The sequence below is a fragment of the Haliotis rubra genome, unplaced genomic scaffold (genome assembly GCF_003918875.1).
Source record: "Haliotis rubra isolate DU_JTF1 unplaced genomic scaffold, ASM391887v1 Scf2157, whole genome shotgun sequence".
In the NCBI taxonomy this organism is placed as follows: domain Eukaryota; kingdom Metazoa; phylum Mollusca; class Gastropoda; order Lepetellida; family Haliotidae; genus Haliotis; species Haliotis rubra.
This window is the reverse complement of record NW_025766178.1, coordinates 15,304-37,618: the sequence shown is the minus strand read 5'-3', so window position 1 is coordinate 37,618 and position 22,315 is coordinate 15,304. Positions and strand designations below refer to the sequence as shown.

Sequence of the window (22,315 nt, the reverse complement as noted above, 5' to 3'; positions counted from 1 at the left end):
TTGTGTGTCGTTGGTCACTTGTGTCTCTTTGGTCACCGTGTGTTATTAGTCACTTGTGTGTTGTTGGTCACTTGTGTGTTATTGGTCACTCGTGTGTTATTAGTCACTTGTGTGTTGTTGGTCAATTGTGTGTCGTTGGTCACTTGTGTCTCTTTGGTCACTTGTGTGTCGTTGGTCACTTGTGTGTCTTTGGTCACTTGTGTGTTATTGGTCACTTGTGTGTCGTTGGTCACTTGTGTGTCGTTGGTCACGTGTGTTATTGGTCACGTGAGTGTTATTGGTCACTCGTGTGTTATTAGTCACGTGTGTGTTATTGGTCACTTGTGTGTTGTAAGTCACTCTCCTTTGGGGTGGGTGCTCACCCCCAGCCCTCATTAGATGCACTATTTTAAACTCCGTACTTAAAATGTACACGTATACCAGACTGGCTGAAATAATGCCGATACCGCGTAATACTCAACTCAACTGGTTAGAGGCTTGATCTGCCTTGAAACCTTCCCAATGGCCTCAAAACCCCGTCCTACACCTAAAGTCCTATTACGAGCGCTTCGTTTCTCATGCACCGTCGTATTATACTGTCTAACTGTGGAAACGTATAGTGTTCTTTGCGAGGTAATTTCAATCATACACACACAGAAGACAAAACAGGTTTGTGGTAGCGAGATCTGGAGGCATGCAGCATTACGATAATAATGTGGAGTTTGAATCCCCGTTCATGTGTCATAGGCTTCCGTTCAGTTGTAGGGGCGGTGGTGCGGCTTAGTGTTTAAAGCGTTCGCTCGTCACGCCGGGTTCGATTTCCCCATGTGAAGACGTTTTGTGGTGTCTTCCGCCGTGATGCTGCTGGAATATTGCTAAAATTGGCGTAAAAGCCTATTCACTCACGCCATCCAGTCAAAATCAGCTATGCGGTTTTAAATACCGTGTGTATACCCCTCTCCGCCTACTTGTACAAAAGCCCGACATAAGGTTTGTACACTCAACAACGAAACAAATAATAAGGTCAAAATATGCTTTATTTTCGAAACTGAATGGTGAAAATAGTGTATACATTTCGTTCAGTTGAATTTTCATATGTACCGAGAAACTAGTCTATGTGACAAACGTTTACTATAACACGAATTTTTCATATAATGACCAAGTTTATGGATAACAACTTCTTATATTTGCGACGCTGATGCTAGTACCATTGTCAATTTGGAATGTTATCCATAAAATATGTCATTATTGCACTTTCCCAACTTCTAAAATGCCATTCAAAGAAAAAGACTTTCATATGTAATGATATTTGCTAGCTCAGTTATGAGACTAGAAGTCCTGTCTAGCGTTGAAACTGAAATTTCCAAAGTTGAAGATTTCTTCTCATTTTAATTCACAATGTAGGATAACGGTGCCTTTGGCTCATAAGAATCTCATTTTTGGAAAGCAATGTCGAAAAACATGTACTTAAAATCATTGTTTTGGTTCTTGACGGACATTTAGCATTTTCTTTTCAATTTCACACTTTTAATTCATTTCAACATGAGACCCTACCACACGCTGTTACATTCGGGTAACAAATGTGGAGAAGATATCACGTGAAATGTCCCCCTATGGTTCTGGCGTCATCATCATTCTCAGAACTGTCTCCAACATACAACGTCTATTCCAAGGCAAATATTATCTATTTAAACAAACAACTGCGAAACATTTAAAAAACGTTTAAAAAGGTTTTCCCTGACATAATGTACTTTTAGTTTTTTAAGCCAAAAAAGGACCCTTTGATGCCCCTTAGTTATTCAGAAAAATGATAACATTCCTAAAATGAGCAGGATTGTCAAGCCGAGTGACGTCTGACAAGAACGGCCAGCACCTGCAACATGAACCATGTAAACATCATTCCAGAATCATTCACCTGCCGAGAAACTAAGATAGGGAGAGAATGTTACGATGGAAATCGGAACTGTTAAGAACAGAGCTTCGTAACAAACATGAAAATTGATTTGTAAGGTCATTTAGGAAAAACAAAGGTGGAACAAAACATTTAACTCGAAGAAGATTCTGAAAAATGGGCCAATTAAGATACTGTTTCAAAGTAGACTTTTATCTGTCAATCAATTAATCACTTTATTCTCAAATAACCACGTTTGGTGGTACAAGAGCTACAATTATTTTATATTACAAAAACAAATGAAACAGATGCATAATAATAAATAGTATATATAAATACAAAATATTATACAAGATGGCTGTAGCTAGTCTAACAGTTTCTTATAAGGGATGATACTTTGTATACAATACCCATTTATAAAATTAAAATTGTTGAAATAATTAAAATAGCGTGAAGCGTGAGTATAATATACTACACATGATTTTCCCAATAGCTTTGTAGTTGGTTCTGTTATTTTTTGCTTTGTTGTTTCTTCTTCTAATTATCTGTTTATCACTTTTGTCAAACTTTATTAAGACATATACATACCACGGTTCGGAGTGGTCGATGTTGTCATAGCTGTCCCCGGGGCAGTAAGAGTACTCCCTGTTGACGGAGGAACCCTCCAGTTGAACCAGGAGTGACAGACCCCACCCCCGATGTTACCGTCGTCCCGTTTCCGTCAGGAAAAGCATCTTCAAAACATACAGCACGTCAGTGAAATAGAATGGAATTATTTGCAGGCTGTTACAGTGAATATGTCTTGAACTTCCATTATTTTAAGAAAGACACAATTTGAGAAAGAAAGAGATATCATTGCCCTTGCATGTTTCCATATCACAAATACTACATATTACTGCAATAAATAACCATTGTGCTTTCATAGCTTCATTCCTAATTTACGATGGGCGTGTGGGATAGTCTAGTGGTTAAAGCGTCCGCTCGTCAAGCCTAAGACCTGGGTTTGATTCCCTACATGGGCACAATATGTGACGCCCATTCCTAGTACCCCTGTCATGATATTGCTGAAATATTGCTATAAAAGTGGGCGGTGTAAAACCCAACTCACTCACTCATTCAGTATGTGATGATGTCGATAAGACAACATCCTCTTAGCTTACTATCTCTATGTGAACAACCGGAAGTAGACCACACATGCGCATATCAAAGCGTGACGTCATCAATATAACCAAACTCATTCACTCCTTATAAGGTGGGGCGGTAGCCTAGTGGTTAAGTCGTTAGCACGTCAACCCGAAGACCACACGGGTACAATGTGTGAAGTCCATTTCTGGTGTTCTCCGCCGAGATATTGCTGGAATATTGCTAAAAGCGACGTAAAACTAAACTCACCCACTCACTCCTTATAAGGGAAAGGGACACAAATGGTTCAGTCGTCTAAGGCCGTGAGAAGTTGCGTCCCTTTGTCGTGTCAGGAACCCATGTTGGTGATTTTGAATACCGGTCTTCCCACCGGGCTTCGTTTATTTGTTTACTTTATTGTGCAAAGTGACAATCCGCTGATGAGTCATGATCCTACAGAACTATTGTTCACAGTCCTATTGTTCACAAACCTAACTGACGAGGAAGACAGTCAATTTTGTTAATCATAAAATATTTCATAAAAACACAGACTTACATGAGCAGTTGAGTTTGTTAAGTTGCAGTCTTGCAAATTTGATGGCCTCGTACAATCCGAACGCCTGGGTGGTTGAACAGTTCAACCTCACCCGATCCAAACAGTCCAACCCGAAATACAGCGCCCTGCAATGAAGGTCAAGGACGCCGTTGTATTCAAAGGAAGTCCTCTCACCCTATCTCTCTTTTGCAGGATAGCCCGATATGGCCTAGGATTTAGATTGGACATTCTTATCAACACCATCCTGGTCAGATCTAAAACGTGCACTTCCTGCAGGACGTAACGAAAAGTTTGTATACGCGACTACCGCCAAGAAGAATGCTTTGAGCAGGGCGTAATTAAGTGATCAGCCGTCAGGTCACGGACAGAACGTAAATTTGGTCACGTGACTACAGACGTACATCACGGCGATCCATGGATAAATACCAATGAAAGACTTTACGTCAGTGTCAAGCAGGACAACTTTCGGTTGCAATTACACCAACCTCTTCGTGGAGAATGATCTGTCACTCCATTACGCGTCACCCACAAGCCCCTTGGTACTATGGGCATACGTTGCGGTACAATACTCTTGTCAATGATTGACACAGGCGGTACGAGTCTTACGGCTGCAGTACAATTCCCAGTTTCATTAACTGTATAACTTTGTAATATCCTTAAAACACACATGTGTCCAGCTTATTGGTTCGTTATAACCTTGTAGAAGTATCAGAATGAATCGCATGAAAACCACACGAGGAGATCTGATGGTCAGGCTCGCTGACTTTGATGCGATAACTGATGCTCGTGGTGTCAATCACCGGATTGTCTGGTTCAGAGTCAGTTCTTAACGGACTGCCCCAATACAGTTAAAATGTGTCAGTGAGGAATAAACTAGAGAAATAGTACCAAACCATGCGTTTCTTTTTGGGGTGAGTATATATGGCTATGAAACATATTACCTGCACTCCTTCGTGGCATCTTTTGCAGCTGCTGTGTAGTTCGCATGTGTCATCATGCCACACTCTAAGTGTCCGGGACACAGGTCAGCGACGGGGTTACCTCTGACTACAGCGGCCAGCCCTATATATACACAACACAACGAATTACCATGCATGTACACAGTCATATAGGCACTCTACAACATTGCCACATAGGCTTTTGGGTTTGTTGTTTAACGCCGCACTCAGCAATATTCCAGCTATATGGCGGCGGTCTGTAAATACACATGTAATCGAGTCTGGACCAGACAATACAGTGATCAACAGCATGAGCGTCCTACATAATTAGGAACCGATGACATGTGTCAACCAAGTCGGCGAACCTGACCATCCGATCTCCTTAGTCGCCTCTTACGACAAGCATGGGTTACTGTAGATCCCTGATCTTCACGGGTCTGATGCCACATAGGGAGGACAGTCTACAGATACAACACAAATCGAACCTTCACTTGGAGGAGAGACTGAGTATGGTTTTACGCCGCTTTTAGCAATATTCCAGCAATATCACAGCTGGGGACACCAGAAATGGGCTTCACACATTGTACCCATATGGGGAATCGAACCCTGGTCTTCAGCGTGACGAGCGAAAGCTTTGACCATTAGGCTACCCCACCGCCCCCTTTCACTTGGAAGTGTACCTGTACAGATTGCACTATAAAAGCTGTCAGAATTGATGTATGGCTATATAAGGAATACATTAAACCGCTGAGATAGCCTTAACTGGACATTTCTATTTAGAACATGTACTGACCAGTCTGTGCCGGTTTGGGGACATATTACAGCTGAAAAAATTATTTATTGCCTAATCAAGCCAACAATTCCCGTGTCGATTCTTACATATCAGGGCAGTTGCAGACGTTACTTAACACAAAACAGTTCAATGAGTCAGTTTTTGTAGAGACTGGGCGTTCTCCTGCCTCCAGCATTTCACAATATCATTACACCTCACGTTTCAAGGAGACCAGTGTCGTGTGAGGATCTGGGCACTCAGCCTGGACCCGTTTTAGAGCTTGACCACTCTTGCGATGAAGAATGTCGTTATTGCAGTAATTACTGCTTTTTGTATTATGTTCATGAATTTGTACTGACGATTCATTGTAATTCCATGTTTTGATTTGCAAATTTTGTTCACTTTAGACTACAATAGTTAATTATGTCACAAATCTAGGATGTTTTTTGGTTTCAACTTCAAGGTCTTTTCGGGACCGAGTTTCCCGTTAAGTTATAGTTTCAACTTGAGAATCAACACGCAACAACAGCAATACTTTACTTCAAAACCGCATTTAGACATTTATAATTAAGAGGTTAACAGATTTGTCGTCAGAATATGTTCAAAGGAAATCATTTTTTTTAAACTAAGGGGCAAAAGTCGCTGTTTGGCGTGTCCCGGTTTAACAGGTGTTGGTAATTACATACCCATTACACAGGAGTTGACAGTACTTTAAGGCCCCTTTGCGCCTAGACGGAACCCATTCGGGAAAACAGCGAACCGCTATTCGGCTTGCGTCGGAATAACGCCCGTTGGACACTAATGACAACAGTGGCGCTAATTAGTAACGGGCAACTCACATACATAGAACGACAACCATTGGCATGCGGACGTTTCTACAGATTTCACTGGCTTCAAGTTTCGCATAATGTCGAGCTGAATATTGAAGTACCATGTTTTGTAAAACTATCACGTGTCGAACGAAACTGCTGGGGGCGTTTAGTTCACGAACACCACAAATAAAAAATGTTATGTTTCGGAATACAATTTTTCTCAATACAGTACAGAGTCGTGTACTGTTTTGTGTTGAGTCCCATCTAGGATTCGAACCCACACGTTCAGAGTAAAGCATCTTATCGCCAGCAGACAATCAACCAACTGACCCACTACACATGAACTATTTATTCACGAAAAATACAGCTTACTATCTGAAAATAATTTGGGCCGGTGAATTTTGGGTTGAGAAATATTGATGACAACGTAGTTCCTTTAATTCCTTTTGGATCTGTCTTAAAACTTCCGATATTCAAATGTGATTAATTATCAAAAATGTATTAAATGTGAATATTAGCAGAACATAACTCCAGATTCAAAGACAGGTGAACAGTTAGTATTTTGTCAAGTCACCATGGGCAGCAATGCAGGCTTCAATGCGGCGGGGCATACTACTGATCAAAGAATTAGAAAGTCGTGGTCCATGCTGTCCCAATATCGGACCACCTCTTCTTTCATTTCAGCAATATTTGTCAGATTTTTCTTATTGGTACTTTCCTTCAAACAATGTTTTAAGTCCCCAAACATTGTCTATTGGATTTAGGTCAGGGCTATAGCTTGGCCAATCTAATAATGTCATATTTTGGGTCCGACACCAGGCCTGTGAATGCTTTGATCGATGTTTTGGGTCGTTGTCCTGCTGGAAAATCCATTTCCATAGAACACGTGAGCAGATGGAAGTAAATGTCCCTCGAGAATATCTGTGTACCGCTCACTGTTCATATTCCCTTCAAATACACAGAGGGGCGTTGCCCCTAACACAGATATGCCACCCCACACGTTAAATTTCGGACTGTATTTTGGGCGCTGATACAAAGGTTTTTCAGTTTGTTTGGTCCAGAATTTCAGTGTATTAAGAAACAGCCACACAGAACTTTCATCTGAGAAAATCACATTGTCCCAGTTAAAATTTCTATGCTGTAAGCACCAGTTCAACCTTCGCTCCTTTTGTTCAGGTTTCATGATCGGTTATGGAATTCCTCGACTTTTCTGCCAACCCATTGCATGCAGCTCAGTTCTAATTGTCTCCTATCACATATCCAGCCTTACGTTTTCTAAACTCCTTCGTTTGTTTTTAGAAACAAGAATACCAAGCCGCCTCCTGTCACCGACAATCAATTTTCTGGGCCTACCTGCGCCTCCCTGGTGCTCAATGCTATATCCATTTGCAATATTTTTCAAAACACCATAAACAGTGGACAAAGAGATGCCTGTTCTACTGGAAATCACTTTAGCTGATCTGATGTCCTTGTTATATTACTCAACTTCCTCTTCTCTAAATCATCCATACTGAGTATCTCTGAAAATGTCGTCTGCGAGCAAGTAAACAAAGGGGATAACTCTTCACAAACTAATGAAAAAGGATTAACGGAGTTGTCTTTCTTGAATGAAAGCACGCACTTGATAGCTGGTCAAGGTTGTTTATACTAGAAATCCAATTAAACATATTCCTAAAATTCTCAATAATTTCTGATCATACTATAGTTATGTAACTGTACGCCAACTTGCAGTTTACAGTGATTGATAGAAGGCAGTTCGATGGAAATGACTGCCTCTTTTGTCATCATTATAAGAAAGCTTTTTAGGTTAAAATAAATATTTCATATCACTAGCTTCTCTATTTAAGAATCCGTAGATGACAAAAAATAAATCTTAACGATATCGATACCATAAACTTGATCGATAACACAAAAGTCTAAACAGTCGTTCTCAATAAAAGTGGCCAGTTGCAGTCGACGAGTTTGCAGGATGCGATTCATGAAACCAAATGCACTTTTTGATCTTTAAATACTTTAATAATAACAAGTAAAGTATAGGAAACACGAAAAGCAAGAAAACTAACCAGTCATTTAACAAATGCTTAGCATGGATTGACATACATGTGGACGGGGTACGGTTTTTCTGGTGTCGGTGAGTGGGTGTCCGCCCGGGAAAGCCACATTTGAAAAATACCAATTGCCGCTGAAGCCACATTTCGAGTACAAACCTCCGTGCCGCGAATCGCCGCGAAAGCCACAATGAGTAAGGGAATCAATGCCGCCTTTTCAAATAAGCGTCCCCCATTGATCACAATGGATTAAAATTGTTTTAGTGACTTGTCCTTTGTTTGTTTACTTAACATATGATGAGCGGCTTCTATGTTCTGAGATAAAATGATACATGCTAAGAGGTCATTCTATGGAAACGGGCAATTTCAGCTTTTGCTCTCAAGAAAATGTTATTTGTATTTTGTATGTCTTCATGTAAACTACTTCGATTTGTATGATTGGTATATTGCGTCAGCAGGGAAGTTTGGACAAGCATTTTCCATTAAATTTATTGTGACGTTTCAACTTTAAATCAAAATGTCATTACCGTAACGGCGGCAAATATACTAATTTTGGAAAATCTAGTCATAAATTTTACTTAAAAACAGCTATGAAATGGAAAGAGTTACGTGTCACATATGTGTCTGTTTATAATTATATTTGCGCAATAAATGGTCATTCTTCTCAATCGCAGAACCCGGATGATCACTTCAGATAAACAAAATGTGATTTACGTTTTGTATTTTACGTTTAATAGACAGTTAGAATGGTCCATGACGTCACATGGGAAACCCCAAAGACACCAAAAATCACGTGTTGGTATCCCTTTGAATTTCTGCATGCGAACAGAGCAATGCTCAGTCTATGGACTCCATTGTCGATCATGCCACTTTTCACCCTAACGTATATTACTAAAGATGGTACGTAAATTTCATACAGATATTTCTTACGGAATCATTACTTAAGAGTGAGTGAGTGAGTGAGTTGGGTTTTACGTCACACTCAGCAATATTCCAGCTACACTGTATATGTCAGCGGTTTGTAATTAATCGAGAGTGGACCATACAATCTAGTGATCAACAGCATGAGCATCGATATACGCTATTGGGAACCGATGTCAGCGTGCCTGTCAACCCAGTCAGCGTGCCTGACCACATGGCCAGGACCAGGATCGGCATGGTCATATCTAGCCCTGGCAGATATAGAGAATTCACACCCAGTGTCTTCTGATATCAATTATATCAACACGAGTTGATAAAGTTACAAATATCCGAGGCTTGCCGAGGATATTTTTACTTTATCAACGAGTGTTGATATATTTGATATCAGAAGACACGAGGGTGAGATTCTATTTATCATCCAAAATCACTTTTCATTAATTTTCAATGAAAAATGTACATCTCTGAACATGGTATTGTCATTAGACTTGCAGTGCAGCGATGTCATAGCATTGTGACGTCATCAAGTACATGACGTGAGAGCATTGTCAGGGCATTGTACAAAATCTACTGTCAAAACGATATCTCCTAGGAGATATTGTTTGATCTCACACAAGCGATATCTCCTGTGGAACACAGTTTTGGATGATAAATCGATATCTTGCCCGCTGAGAGGAGGGAAGATATCGATATCTTCCCCGTCAATTTTGTACACGACGTCACGGAACGATAATGAATCGAATGACGTCATTATCAAGAATGACGTCATAGAGATGACGTCATGTTGGATCATCCTTTGATCATGGCCGGGGAAAGGACGCTAGCGTCTTTATCACGACGATTGCTTCAACTGGAAGATTTAGTGGAGAGGGAGGAGGAAGGAAATATGGAAATCGAAACGAAGCAGTATGTTGAAAGTAGGAAGACGAAAAGGAAAACTGAATATGACGTGAATATTCTTCACACCTGGCTACAGCCGGAAGGCGAAGATAGGGCGATTCAGATGCAACCCAAACTAAAATCTTAATTTAGGCAGGTACTAATTGATAAAAAGATTATTACACTTCATTTTTCAAATCTTTTCCGGGCAAGATATGAAAAATGAAGTGTAATAAATAGAGAATACTACACCAGGTCTTATTACATACGAATTCTTACGAAACGAGTGTCCTTCCTATGGTATCTGACCGAGCGAGGTCAGATAACATAGGAAGGTCACGAGTTTCGTATAAGTCGTATGTAATGAGACCGAGTGTGGTATTTTATTTATTACACACGTCTTACATGCATTAAATTGACAAAATAGCGTATTTTTGTTATGTTTTTGGTTTCAAACCGAAACCGGTTTCATAAAGAGGTTGCGGAAGAGTTTTGTACTGTAGTACAATATTTGCATGACGTCACACTGTAATGACGTCACTGCCTTGGTAACCGACGTCACGATGCATGTCAGTTGTCATCTCCTCGTACAGCCTCCTACAGTAAACAACTCCGTAGCACCTCGTTTCTTGGTTTCCAGTTGCTTCATTCGGCTAACATCACTGGTGGAAACATTGCGTTTATGTTTTTCGACGGATATAATGTCTCAGTTCGACTCACAATTAAACAGCGACACGGCAACGTTCGCAATGTTTACATTCCCACAATGCATTTAACCCCCTGGATGCCACAGGGACATATATGTCCTTCCCCTTCAACCCTCAATTTGAAGTCGAATAAAAATCAAAATATCCCACGCACACAAATACACTTCACAGTTTCGAATTCTGCGGGAAATTTCCTGTTTCTTGATACCATCCACTATTATTTTAGACAAAGCTCAAGTGCTGAAAATGACCTTTCAAAATAGGCTTCATCGAAAATGGCGACATTTTTGACACAGTATGAAATCGCAATTCACAGCGTTATTTGCTGTATGTTTTGAAATGTGAAAATCGGATAATTACTGTGAGTATTGAATTTCAAAAATAACATATTTATGATCACTGATATCAGTTTTACATGATTTCGCTAATTATAATTCTGAAACGTTGCCGATGAATCTAGAATCGGTTGGGATGTTTTCGAAAATGCACTTACACGAACACCGTAGAGCGCTTTCCGCCATATTGGATAGTGTTTACAAAATCACGTTTCGCGAAGGCCGGTATTGAGACGCCTATTACATCACGTAGATTTCATATTCAGCTTCGAAAAATGAATCACTGAATTCCCCATACATTTTAGAATCAATTTGAAACTGGTCTGTGTCACCAATAATAACTGTCTAGATAAAATGAGACGAAACATATTGGGTGTGAAAACGAACGCTGTGCTTGAAAGACTGCGTTTGTGTGAAATGTAAACAAAGACAAATTCCGATTTTACACTGCGTAGCATTTTCTGAAATTTTTCAACATTCATCCGTCTATTCATTGCTTGCAATGGCTCAATACCTTTAGAATATACATGGAAAGAGTATCGTAGCAAGAAATAGGAAATTATAAATAGATACAATGCAATGATTTGATAATTCATAAGAAATTGTCAAAGTTTCCGTGCAGCGTGACGCCATGACTGACGCCAAATCACGCAGAACGACAACGGTAATTATCTGCATTTCTGTCCTTTTCTCTTACGTGTAGTGAAAACGATAAAAACATATAACAATACACAGATAGTCAGAATCATTCTGATTACTTACATCTCATATTTATGTACAAACGATCCCTGAATCAGTGGAAGGGTCCTCGCAAAATCCTGTGTACCCTTGTCAGCAAAGCCGCCATTTTGTAAGAAATCGGTCAGCGGTAGTGATGTCATACGTCAACATTGTTCTACATATTAGGCAATTTCTTTGAGGTGAAGGTCGGTTGAACAAGAGTAAACACAATCGCCATATCCTTCCGATTACACTGTCAGTATTATGATGTATATTTTGCGGATAGTTCGGATACTTTTTCATGAAACTGACTTCAGTATCTACATTTAGCCTTGTTCAATATCATATCATACGTGCATATAGGGTTTACAGTGTTTTATTCTTTGAAAGTTTTGATTGTTTGAATCATATTTACATAAGAAATTGACATATTTATTGCAATACACCATACTCTAAACCTTTACATAAGTGTTAGAAGATCAAGTGTAGCCATAACTGCAACTACTTTAGTTCCTATGATGTACAATATTCAATTTATTTGGACTAATACTAGTATTGCAATTTCATATGAACAGGTTAATGAACGGTGATATAATTCAACCTTATATGCAAAACTGATAATATTAATGACAATGATTTATATATGGTATGAAATGTACATGCACACATATTTAAAGGAATTGTCTTGTTCATGCATAATTTTGTGTCGTTTTATAGACAAAAGAATGATGCATATAGATCGGCAAGGTGCGCGTTTGTTGGAAACGTTTTATGATTCTCTATCATTGTTTTCGATAATATATTCAATTCATATTCGATTAAATTATATTGTGATGACAGGATATCAAACTCTAACTACTTATAGGAAAATTGTTGAAATATATATACCATCTCATGTGTTAATTCGGACAAATCTTATATCCATATTCTAATATATAGTTCCATATATAAAAAGCTATCTTTTTTGCATCTTTCATTGCATACGTATGAAGAGAAATAGCTTCATTATCATAAACAAACAAAATATTCTTATCCCAAACAAAATATTCGGGTGTTGTGAAATATTATTTTTTATTTACGTTAAATTGATGCCAAACAGGTGTGCGTGTTGTTCACAATAAGATACGCTGTCAAACTGTCTAATTGTTGATATATTCTGGACACTATTTAAATGGAAAAATCAGTCATTTTATGTTTTGTCTAAAGAGTGTTAAATTCTGACATAGAAGTCTAGACCTTTTATACAATTAATGGAAATTAAGTGAGATATACACTAATCAGCATACCAATGTCGTCACTTTCCGACGTCGCAAAATGCATAAAACAAGCAATGACGTCAACTAAAATGTTGTATTATTTTCAGCAATTTCGTTACATTTGAAGATATGGCTAGTACTCTGGTAATAACAATGCAAAATTAGTGAAATTACATCTACACAAACGGAGAATATGGGAATCTAACAACTAACTTATATATCGGATAGGCCATTCAAATCGCTATATTACGTGCTTTCACATGTGATACGTTGTCATCTTTTCTTATAAATTGTGAAACTACCAAAGTGCATCCGTTCACATTGGGAACTTTGAATTGGAATAGTGTGGTTCACCATGAATATAAAATAACGAAAATATAGCGTCCGTATCCACAACAAATTCTCCCAAGTGATCTGGGTTACATTGACCTAGTGTTACGCATAACGGAGTTATGCCCCTTATCATTATACGTGTATGACCTCTCTGTCGTCGTTTGACGTCATAGAAGAAAATACATTTTGACATTAATTGCGAGTCATTTTAATCTTGGGCGTATAACGTTATGCACAAGCACATAAACCCAATTCATATACACTTATGTCGTTCAGATCTCAGGCTGTATTTTCTTCGCTCACACTTTCCGTAAAGATGCCCCATTAAAAATTCGTAGCACAGTGCTTTTATCGGTGCGCGATAAAAAGCGGAGAAATTTACTGTTTTTTAACGCATAACAAAAATTTGGACAACATTTAGCAAGGTCTATTTCTCAAACCGCCAAGGTAGTTGCACTTATATTTATACCAACGGATAGGAAATTTAATATTCTACATTTCTGTGTAATTTTATAGCCTTACGTAGATCCAGGACCACGCGAGAGCAATTCTCGCACAACGTTCACTTTTCAAAGCGTATGAAAATGTGCGCCTGAAAAAAAACTCGGCAGCCAGGGGGTTAAGTTGTAGAATGAATGAATTCACGTGTTTGTTATGAATGAAAACATAGTTACGTCAGAATGTGACCTAATTGAGAGGTCATCGGTTATCGAATCAAATCGTTAGAATCTCAGGTCAAGTCGTTACGACACAGGTCAACGCGATACGACACTCGTGTGACGTACGAGATTAGTATGCAACTACCAATACGTTGACCTCGTGGGTAATAATCTCTACATATCTCCTAGGAGATATCGTTTTGACAGTAGATTTTGTACAATGCCCTGACAATGCTATGACGTCGTGAACTTGATGATAATATGCCTCTGAATGACTTTGATTAACCAATCACAATCCAGTATTTACTGGAAGTCATGGTAGAATTTTCATTAAAACTAATGAAGAGTGATATTTTATGATAATAGAATCTCACCCTCGTGTCTACTGATATCAATTATATCAACACTCGTTAATAAAAGTGAAAATATCCTCGGCAAGCCTCGTGTTGATAAAATTTATATCAGTAGACACTTGGGTGGGATTCTCTATACACGTCACGCTGTAGAACTGTAAGATGGTAAAAGTGTTTAAACCGTTATAGCCAAAAAAATATATTCATTCCCATTTTGTGTGATTCCATGGCGTTTTCGTGAAAGGGAACGTTTTATTTTCAAGTTTCTGATTTTAATCTTTGATACAATATAAATGTTGTATGCGTGGCTTCGTCAATTCTGGATTTTGAACATGGTACCATGAGGCGTCAACAGTGTGAAATACGCTGTACTGAGTACACATTCTTTTGATATTCAAATGAATTAATTGTTTAATTATTCGATGCTTGAATCAAAACAAGAACAAAAGAGTTCATTTTCTCGCGTTTTATGTTGATACTACTAGTTACCCATGAACGTAAATTACTTGGGTGTTTATGGGTACCTTAATTCAAACTAGCGCTGCAAGTGTAATACTGTTCACTGTGTGCTGAAAAAGTATAAACTGTTCATTCACATGTTGTAGTTTTGGAAACAAAAAATTTCTTGCACTGACATGATTTTGTTTTTCTGCACTATCCTCTCTGAATTGTGCAGTTTCGTTGAGAATGACTGTAAAGTCCCTATTGGAATACAAATCATTTATCCAGTGAAATATTCAAAGTCTTTAAAATAGTTTTCTGATACTGGTGCATTGGCGATGTAGAATATTAGTGCCAATATCGCTGAAAATGAAGGAAAATGGCAGACAAGTTTCTAACCTTAAATAAAGACTGTCAATCAAGAGATACGTCAGTCACGTGATTTCTGATTTGCATTAACGTGCATTCAGACAGCTTCTTTCAATTAATATGATGTAAATGAAAAAGGTTAGTAATACAAGATTCATATCAGAAGAATTCTTAATGAATATTCATTTGTGACTATTTAACATTCACATTGTGTTGTTCTATTGAATCTGTAGATTGGATCTACATAATATGATCAGAATGCCTGATGGAACGGGGCGTGGCAGGGCGTTGGTTGTGGGAGGGCACTACTTCCTGATCCCAGCACGATCGTTCATATAACAGTTACTAGTATGCATCCTTCAAAGTTTATTGCGTGTTTGAGTGTTGGCCAAATATGACACCCAGAAAATGATCCGTGCACAATATATGGCATTGGTATCATGGTGATTATAATTATGTTTACCAATCTTCTGGATTGTGTTTCATAAAAATACGATCTGTTCCTATGCAAATTAATAGACGTTATGCCAAAAAGAATAATTGCATTAATTTTAAGCTTGTTCGTCGGAGACGGAAGGTGTATGATCAGCCCAACTTTCTGTTAGATTACGTTTAGTTCATGTTAATTTAGGAGAATTAGAATTTAGTTCTGGGCCCCGTTCCTCAAAGCGATCGTAGCGCTACGACAGTCGTAAGCCTATGTTAAAGTATGGGAGTTACAATCATCTTAGCGCTACAATCGCTTTGAGGAACGGTGCCCTGGTCAGATCAGGTTAAGTTTCATTCAAGGTGAGTAGGGTTCAGTATAGGTCAGGTTACACAGAGTTGAGTCCAGATCAAACTGAATAGGTTTCAGTTTAGGTTAAACTTTAAATAACTTCAGCTCAGGTTAAGTAGAGTTAAAGTCAGATCAGGTCAGCCCAGGTGAAGTAGAATTTAGTTCAGGTAAGATCAAGTTAAGTAAGGTTTAGTTCAGTTCATGCCAGGCTATGTAGAGTTCAGTTATGGTCAGGTTACAGAAAGTTTAATTCAGGTCAGCTTAAATAGAGTTGAGTTAAGGTTAGGCCTCAGTTCACTTCAACTCAGGTTAAGTGGAGGTCAAATCAAATCAGGTCAGCTCAGATGAAGTGGAGTTCAGAGAAGTTCAGGTCAGCTTGGGTTGGATGTATTGGGTCAGTCATTATAACAGTCCTCTTGTATCATTGTAGAATGCATTGGTGTATATTTCATTTTATTATAAAATGTATTGAACCATGAATCTGGTTGTATGGTGTTGGATATATAAAACACATACATCTATGTCTATTGGGTGTAGCCTGTAACAAAGAGATAAAGACAAACTTTATGCATGTATCTTTGTAACAAAGAGGTTACACAGGTACGCCTGGACAAATATCAGGTATTGACAACTGACAAGATGAAGATGGACGTGTTCTTTGATTTTACAGTAGACATTGGCCTTTATGGTTTAGAGTGTAAGTACGATTGGACATTTGTAGTTTATGTAACAGGGGAGCTGAACAGTTTTCCTCAATGGCATAAGAACCCGGCTCTTTAGGAAAACTGCCAGGGAAAATAAAACTTATTCTTGAAAACTGGATTTGATCAAAAACAAACACAAAGGCTATTAATACGTTTCTAGACTGAACCCGATCGAGAAACACAACTTAAAATTAACAACACAGCTATCATACCCATATAAAACACCTCACCGTGGAATAACAATTCTAGTTTAACACCATTCTCTTCCCACAGAGGTTACTTGTCTTCCTACGAACCTCTGTTGTAATACGGCCATATTTCCCGGTTCTCGTAAAAACCCTTAGCGGCACAAAAATCGCAACACGAATTATCACCCTTCTTTCTAGCCAATCGACTTAGATCCAATTTGACTAATACAGTGGGGCCACAAATATCCCTCCTCTGCTGGGGACTTGTGTTGATGAGACACACAAGACATTTAATGGCTAGCTTGTCCGTTGTCAACGAAGGCGATTGAGACGTCATTGATCCGCCATTACATGACTGAGTTCTGTCTAGAAGAAACGTTTGCGCATCGTGCAGGAGGTTCTAGTTTTCCCCCGAAGCATACGGAAATTACCAAGGCCTTGCGAATGATCACTTTTGAAACAACGTCGCTGATTGCACAACTAAATCTGATTGCAACCAATCACGAATCCTGAACACTCGCACCATGAAAGGGCGGTAGAACAGAGGTTCGTAGGAAGATAAGTAACCTCTGTGGGAAGAGAATGGTTTAACACATGTTATATTTGGAATTATTCATTTCTTGTTTGTTTCATTTTAGCCAATCAAACATGAGTGTACACTTTCTTTTGCACGATAGTGTACTTCAGACAGCGCAATAGGGATAGGTCTGATCTTGAGTCGGGAAAGAAGTAAGGGCGGTTTCAGTTCAGCGTTTGTTTGCAGGGGTTTGCTGTTTTGAACAATATATGGAAAGCAAATATAACCACTCAGGAATATTACGTTCAGTGGGCATCGGGTGCAATCAAATGCCATTACGAGCGCCGTGTGTGATGGTTGTACGGCTATGAAACTCTTATATAACAAGCCACATCGACATGATTCAAATACAGAATATATAAAACTGTGCATAATGTAAGCAGAAACTGGTTAGTTTAGCATGACAATCCCTCAGTTTCATAAAGTGAGGGTGAGGTGAGGTGAAATTGGGTTTTACGTCGTGCTTGAGAATATTTTGCAGTTTCATAAGGAATGAGAGCCATTGAATAATAAAATTAATAAAAACAAAAAATTAAAAAGAATTATTTTTTTTTATTATAATATTTAATCTATCATGATACAGCTTTACCTACTGTTAAAGAAAAAGAATTGGGTGGTTCTTAGCTCATCTGAGAATTTAAAACATTAATTTTCACAAGTAGAGAAACAACATAATGAAGAACACTATGATCGATAGCTAAAGAAAAAAGACATCGAGAAACAACCGCACCACCATCAAATGTTCCAGGCAGTGAAAACAGAGACCTTGTTTTGAATTTTAAAATAGCCTTTGACGATGAAAAAGTGTTGCAGTTTAGTTACAGAGAATGGTAATATGGAACTATACCTGTGGCGATTACGATGGTCAGCAGATTCTTCATTGTCAGGAGCGTCTGACCTCGTACATCAAAATCACCAGATTCCAGCTAGGCTACCGGACCGTTTCATGCAGCATGACGACAGAAAAGGGATGCGCTGGCAATATGATTATTAATATTCATACCTATATGTGATTTATACATGGTTGTCATACTAATTTCAAACTTTTATGGCACACTACCATAGCTTCGAATGTGAATACATTTTGACGTCAATTCATTTCAATAGTACATCTGCTAATCTGTATTCCAGGAAGCAAGGGTGGCACAATTATTTGGGGAGACCGGAGGTGTTCCCCCTTTGCGCAGCAGGATCTGCTGGTCGACAGTTATTCCACCATACTTGCCCTGATCACGACCCTTGGTAGTGTCCACACCATACCGGGAATATCTCAAGGAGTATAATGTTGGATGAAAACTTACGCACAACGCATCATGGCTTCTTGTCCCGTCATGACGTCTCTTTCAGTCCTGAGCCGTTATGAGTGAGTGAGTGGGTTTAGTTTTACGCCGCTTATAGCAATATTCCAGCAATATCACGGTAACACCAGAAATGGGCTTCACACATTGTACCCATGTGGGAATCGAACCTGGGTCTTCGGCGTGACGAGCGAACGCTTTAACCACTAGTTTACCCCACCGTCCCCTGAACCGTTGTGTATAAGAAAGTTGTTTTCCATAATCTTCGTGTCACGTTTGCATCCAACTTCTACTGTACATGCATATATAGGTTCGTTATTTAAACCGTTTCGCTACTTAATGCACTGACGGAAAAACATCTCGTCTCCACTGAAGAAAATCCCTCCTACACCCAAAATATTAAATTGTGGGTCTTTGAAAGTGTTTCCCTGACGTCAAAGAGAACAGTGTTTTTTGGTATTGTGCCAACGTTCAGTCTAGGTCTAGATGTTGCACATAGTGTATTGGTGAATATCTGCATAATAACTGCTAAATATTGATGTTTATTACATACAGTTAGCTCACGACTACACAGTAGGTTATTAATGGCGTGATTTAAACCTGCTGGGACTGACAATTTGCCTCATTCAAGTCCCTCTTTAAGCTAATATGTGCACGTGGCGATAACTACATCCTTTTTACAAGAGGAGCCCCCTCTGTGTTCTGGTGGCTGGAATCTTTGCACGCTTTAGTATACCCGATAACTTGACAGTTTGCATGGTGTTGTTTGTTTGTTTGTTTGTTTACTGTTTAACGCAGCACTCAGCCACACCCCTGCCATATGGTGGTGGTGGAATTGGGTTTAACGTCGTGCTTGAGAATATTTCGCTCATGACGACGTGCATGCATGTGTATGTGTATGTGCGGCTGCTTGTACTAGCCCAGACTGAAGCTGGTTTTATAGTGCTAGCCCACTGTGATACCATGCCGCAGTGAAGCATGAATACCCCACTCAGATACATTATACTGACTCCGAGCCGACCAGTCCTTGTTGTACCCCATTAATGCCGAGCGCCAGGCAAGGACGAACAAGTACCATATTTTAACGTCTTGTGGTATGACGCAGTCGGGGATCGAACCCACGACCTTCCGCTCTCCGGGCGGACGCTCTAACCACTACACTACGGAGGCGGCCCCCCTGCCATATGGCTGGACCAGACAATTCGGTGATCAACAAAATGAGCATCGATCTACGTTATTTTGATACAATGACATGTGTCAACCAAGTCAGCGAGCCTGACTACCCGATCCCTCTTATAACAAGCATGGATTTTTGAAGACCAATTCTAACCCGGATCTTCAAGGGTAAGTTTGCATGTTTTGAGTAAAATAGGTTCTATTATTCTTGCTGATTTTGACCCATATTTACAACCAGGCAATATATTTATGCAGGTAAGTGACTAGGAATTCTCTGTTAATAAAGATTGACAAAACTGGATACCACCCCGTCAAGACGTCGAACTGGAAGTCCCAACTCCAACAGCCATCAATGAGGAAATGGTGCCACCTTTAGGAGCAGATAGCGCTTTCTTTACACCTGTTAAGAGAAAGGGCAGCGGGGGGAAAGAGGAAAAGAGAAAGCCCTGAAGATAAGCCATGCTCTGGAACACCTTGGACTGGTACTTCTATGAGAAATGTCAATAGAATATTGAATTATGTTTGATAGTCAGACCCAGCTGATTTAATTAAGCAATTTGGAATCATGGATGAGTCGTGGGTTCACCCCTTCCCGACTAAACAGTTAAATTAAAGTAGTGGAAACACTTAATGTCTCCTCCCAACAACAAGGCAATGTCTGTTCCATCCAGTTTCATAGGGTTTTAACTGTATCCAAAGGAATCATCCTGCTGGAATACCCCTAGGGAGGTATTACACGGTTAGACCATTAATGGCCAATATTATGTTTTAGCTGCTTAGGCAACTCCCTAAGAATATCAAGGCTACATGTCAGGGGAAACTCTCTAACAGTGTGAACCATAAAACTATGGATAAACATTATCTTGATAACGGTGTGGGTGGGTGAGTGGAGTGAGTGGGGTGGGTGGGTGGGTGAGTGAGTGAGTGAGTGAGTGGCTGGGTGGGTGGAGTGGAGTGAGTGAGTGAGTGAGTGAGTGAGTGAGGAGTGAGTGAGTGAGAGGAGTGAGGTAGTGAGTGAGTGAGTGGAGTGGCTTGGTGAGTGAGTGCCCTTTAGGGGCATGGTGCTAGAAACAATCAAGACTAACAGGGCTCCGGCCATAGGGATCATGGCGCACCTAAGGGACGCAAAACTTGCAAACGCCAAGATCATCCAAGGCCCCGGGTATATATAAAGATCTGAATCAGAGTGGAATGTGGGATTCAGAACCCACACTAAGCCAATCCTTGCACATCTAGAGCACGCTACTCTTCAAAACCCAATGCGGTGTGACCACTAGACGTGACTCCTGTATATATAAAACTATACATACATCGTAAAGGTTGTAGCAAAATGCACGGGGGCGGTGGGGCAGCCCAGTGGTTAAAGCGCCCTCTCGTCACGCCGAAACCCAGGTTCGATTTTCCACATGGGTACAATGTGTGAAGCCCATTTCTGTGTCCCCGCCGTGATATTGTTAACAGCGGCGTAAAAATTATTAATTTCACACTCTCAAATTGCACGGGTCTGCTGTTAACAATGCAGAGAATCATGCTGGAACGGGAATTCGAACGAACAGCGGTATCCAAGTCATGTAATTCTATCATCTGATGGGCGGTGATTTGAAATTCAGATGATTCATGTCGATTGTGATGTATATACTAAACACAAAATTGCTGATGTGGGTTGACATATTTATGCCTGAGTTTAACAGGTACAGTGGACAAGACTTGCATATTAACCGCAATGTTTAGACATGAAAGTTTACAGACCCAAATTAATCGTTAGTTGACATTTGTTCTGGAAATGGCTTAAAGGTGTAGATGATATTGTATTACTTCTATTGTGTTAAATCACAAAAGAACCATTCCTGCAAGCACCTCGGCCCATCTGATCTGAAGTTGTAATTATGAAAATACTTCAACGTTCGTTGAAATTTGGCTGGGAATTTAGCTAATGGCAGATGATATTGTAATATATATTGTATTAAACATCACAAAAGGACCATTCATGCAAGCACCTTCTCACTTGATCTGAAGTTGTGCTATGAAAATGCTACAGCAACTACTATCAACTCTATTTAACAAGAATGAAAAGACGACAGATGGGAGGTTTGTTTGATGCGAGTGTCATTATTTAAGAAATACAGTTCGCTCTACCACCATGTATAGTGTAATAAAGCACACTTTCGCCCTGAACCATTATAGTTAAAGTACGAGGACGCTTGCGTCCGAGTGCTTTTGGTAACGTTATAATATAATTCTCCAAAAAGAAACGCATCATGAAAATAGCAAATCCATGTAGCAATGAATTAAAAGGTGATTCATTTTACAAAAGGTGTTGCTCTGTTTATGAGTCCTATGGTGTTTATGCGTTTGGAAACATCACAAAACGCACCATCCGTAAAATACCCGTATTTAACAGCATGATTTTCAATTTCGGCGTGTAGTGTCACAGAATACACAATTCACATGCAATGCACGTGAAAGTTCGGGATCAGATAGGTCTCAATGATGGGTATAAAAGGTT

At 39.5% G+C, this 22,315-nt stretch overlaps 1 protein-coding gene across 1 annotated transcript; it reads right to left on the bottom strand.

Moving 5' to 3' along the window:
• Positions 1-1,024: 1,024 nt before the first annotated feature.
• Positions 1,025-18,297, bottom strand: LOC124276932. The gene is made up of 5 exons (XM_046712591.1): positions 18,183-18,297; positions 4,490-4,610; positions 3,549-3,673; positions 2,459-2,604; positions 1,025-1,852 (listed from the first exon to the last, which is right to left on the bottom strand). Exons 1-4 carry the CDS (start codon positions 18,214-18,216, stop codon positions 2,483-2,485), a joined length of 402 nt encoding a protein of 133 aa, XP_046568547.1. The 5' UTR covers positions 18,217-18,297; the 3' UTR covers positions 1,025-1,852; positions 2,459-2,482.
• Between the last annotated feature and the right edge of the window lie 4,018 nt (positions 18,298-22,315).

Bases quoted from the DNA above. Each gene is read 5' to 3' on its own strand.
- LOC124276932 (XM_046712591.1), bottom strand. From the start codon at position 18,216: ATGAAGAATCTGCTGACCATCGTAATCGCCACAG. The intron at 3,674-4,489 runs GTAATATGTTTC...CCTTCATTGCAG, and splicing joins GATGCCACGAAGGAGTGCAG to GGCGCTGTATTTCGGGTTGG. The intron at 2,605-3,548 runs GTAAGTCTGTGT...TATGTTTTGAAG, and splicing joins TAACAAACTCAACTGCTCAT to ATGCTTTTCCTGACGGAAAC.